This window comes from Geospiza fortis, unplaced genomic scaffold, assembly GCF_000277835.1.
Source record: "Geospiza fortis unplaced genomic scaffold, GeoFor_1.0 scaffold351, whole genome shotgun sequence".
NCBI lineage: Eukaryota > Metazoa > Chordata > Aves > Passeriformes > Thraupidae > Geospiza > Geospiza fortis.
Genome location: NW_005054419.1, coordinates 2507659 through 2510487, shown reverse-complemented (window position 1 = coordinate 2510487; position 2829 = coordinate 2507659). Strand labels below are relative to the sequence as shown.

Genomic DNA, 2829 nt, shown 5'->3' with positions numbered 1-2829 from the left:
TGGGCCTCAGCATTGCAGGCAAAGGAAGGCATCCTTCTTTCACAGGGCAAATAGGAAAATAGGAAAACACTCCCTGAATACCAGCAGCAAGGACTGGAGAAAGATGTGAACCCTGAAAGAACAACCTGGAGCCCTCACCTCCACAAGAACCACGGAGACCCTCAGTACAGAACAGCACATGGTCAGGAAAGACTGGAACCAAGCGTCTTGGACTGTCTTCTGCTTCATCTCTCTCCCAACCCTCTCTGCCCCCACTTCCCTTCACACCCTCCTCTTCTATATTCCTTTCTATCTCTCTTCCTCCCATTTATTAAATAAATAAAATCCCCGTTGTTAAGTTTGGTAGATGGTCTTGTTGCACCTAAATTTGGGCAGAGGCATCTCTCACTAATCTCAGTCTCAACAGAGCCACACACCTGCGCACAGCATTTGAGGTGTGGCCTCCCCAGTGCCCAGCACAGAGGGACAATCACTGCCCTGGTCCTGCTGGCCACACCAGTGCTGACACAGAATGCCAGGAGATCACTGGCCTTCTTGCCCACCTGGACACTTTCCAGCTCATGTTTGACCACTGTCAGCCAGTACTCCCAGAGTCTTTCCCACTGGGCAGCTTTCTGGCCACTCTGCCACAGCCTGGAACACTGCAGGGCTTTGTTGTGGCCAAAGTTTACAACCCAGAACTTTGCTTTGTTGATCCTGATACCATTGGGCTTGGCCCATCAATCCAAAATACCTGCTTCCAACCCTGTGCCTCAAGCAGACACGCCACCCACTAGATCAGGTTGCCTAGGCCCCCATCCAAACAGGCATGTTGTAAAAAGAGCTCATGTTATGTGAGAAGTAGTGAAGAGATACACACCAGCCTCTCTGAAAATATCAGCCCAAGGAGACAAACATCTTCTGGAAGCACCAGTTGCAGCTGGTTCAGAAATATGAATGAAGTGATCAAGACTGATCACTACTACAGGAAGAAAATAGTGGGAATTGCTTCCAATCTCTGCATTCTTGGATAAGGGAAACTGACTTAATCCAGAGGAGAAAAAGAGAAAGAAATCCAGAACTGGCCATGCCTTTCCACTCCAGATGAAGAGCTGGGTCGGAAATACCAAAACCACAGCATCATCTCTAACAGAGAGGGAAACATAAGGCTGCCCTGAATATTTGAACAACTCTGAAAAATAACAAGGTCAAAATTGCTGCTGAGAGAAGTGAATAATTATTTTGCAGGTAGGAGGCTCAGAGGCATTTTGTTGTCGCTTTCTGAGTCAATTCTACATCTCCTGGGTGAGAAAAACAGCTTCTACACAAACATATTGACATTTCTACCCACATTTCTTAGATGAGGAAGATTTCCTGACCCACACTATGGTCTATTTCCTTCTATTCTCACTATCAGCATTAAACTAAGAGCAGAGGAGTCATAAACAGATACATTTTAACACTCACTTGCACCTATTTCAGACCGAAGCCATGTCAGAAAAGTGAAACATTTAAATATATATAAACTTTTGTTATATACAAACGAGATAAATATTAGTCCAACCGCCCTGATATTTCCAGCACTGAGGGCCCAATGAAGAATTAACAAATGTGTTTCTAAATCTACTTTGCGCATCCCATCCCAACTTACCTTGTCTCCTTTGGTCCCACTAGCACCAGGAGGGCCAGGGCTGCCAGGAAGGCCCTATAAAGAGGTAAAATTGAGAGAAAATTCTTTGTTTCTAAAAGGCAGGAGAAACATAAGGCTGCAGATATTGGCAGCACAAACTGTGATGTCCAGTTGCACTGGGCCGAAACTAACAGAACACATGAGGCTGCACAGTGAGGAAAGAGAATAACAATGGAGATGCCACAGCAACCATAATAACACCAATCCAATTTCAGCTGATTCAGAAGAATTGCAGTTCAGTGAGTATATCAGCATCAAACACAAAATTTAGTATAAAATTCAGGCATGAGGACCCCCTTCTAAGTGTCTAGACATGAAAAAGAAAGAAATGCTTCAGAAAACCCAATTTCTGTAACAGGGTTTCACTTGGAGAAATTGTTCCCTTGAAGTACTAAACAAAAAGGATCCATTTTAACATCTCTCTGCAATTTCCTACTTCATCTACATTTGCTGCAAGTATAAACCAGTTCTTATCCATCTGTAACACCGGAAAACATTTCCATCTTGCAAGGATAGTGATAAACACTAACTAGACACACACTTCTTGGTACAAGGCAAACTGCAGCTGAGGAACAGAGCAGGATGCAGATGCTGCACTCTGGAGGTATCAGGCTCAAGGGTGGCAGTGATTAGCTGCATGGCTTTTGGCAAATCACTTCTGTCCTCTGCTTCTTATTTTGTCCTTTGCTATTTAGACCAGAAGGTCCTTGGAAGAAAAGGATGCTTCTCGTTAGGTATCATTCCCTGGGTAATGAAAACAGTCTTGTGGAATCTACAGATAGTGGTTTTAGACAAAGCAGTGTGTGTCTGATCAGCAGAAATGTACTGATCTTCTAGGCCATTTTCTGTTTTCTTTTTGTTTTAAAAATGTAAATAGTTCCAAGCCTTTTTTTTTATTGAAAACAAACCCAATATATTAAATCCAGTTCTCTTGCTTTCCTGTTGTGGGCTTAAACAGCTGAATTTTTCTGAGTGCTTTCTTATGTATTTAATGAAAATTAAGACAAACATTTAGACTATCATGTTTAAAGGACTGGCATTTCTGGTGAGTGTAAGTTGCATTCTAGTTTAATTCTAAAAGCAAACAAACAAAAAAAGAAAACTTTACCAAAGATCCTCAGAATAGGGACATGATTGGGTACTGTCATGATTCAGCAACC

General features: G+C 42.7%; 1 protein-coding gene across 1 annotated transcript in view; it reads right to left on the bottom strand.

Annotated features, from left to right (window-relative positions):
- Window positions 1-1630: 1630 nt before the first annotated feature.
- Window positions 1631-2829, bottom strand: part of LOC102044817 (collagen alpha-1(XXII) chain) — a gene marked incomplete at its 3' end in the record, with an annotated part of 130581 nt that continues 129382 nt past the window's right edge. Inside the window, exon 19 of the mRNA XM_031061611.1 lies at window positions 1631-1684. Within this exon, the coding sequence (XP_030917471.1) occupies window positions 1631-1684 (54 nt within the window). The remainder of the gene's footprint in view (window positions 1685-2829) is intronic.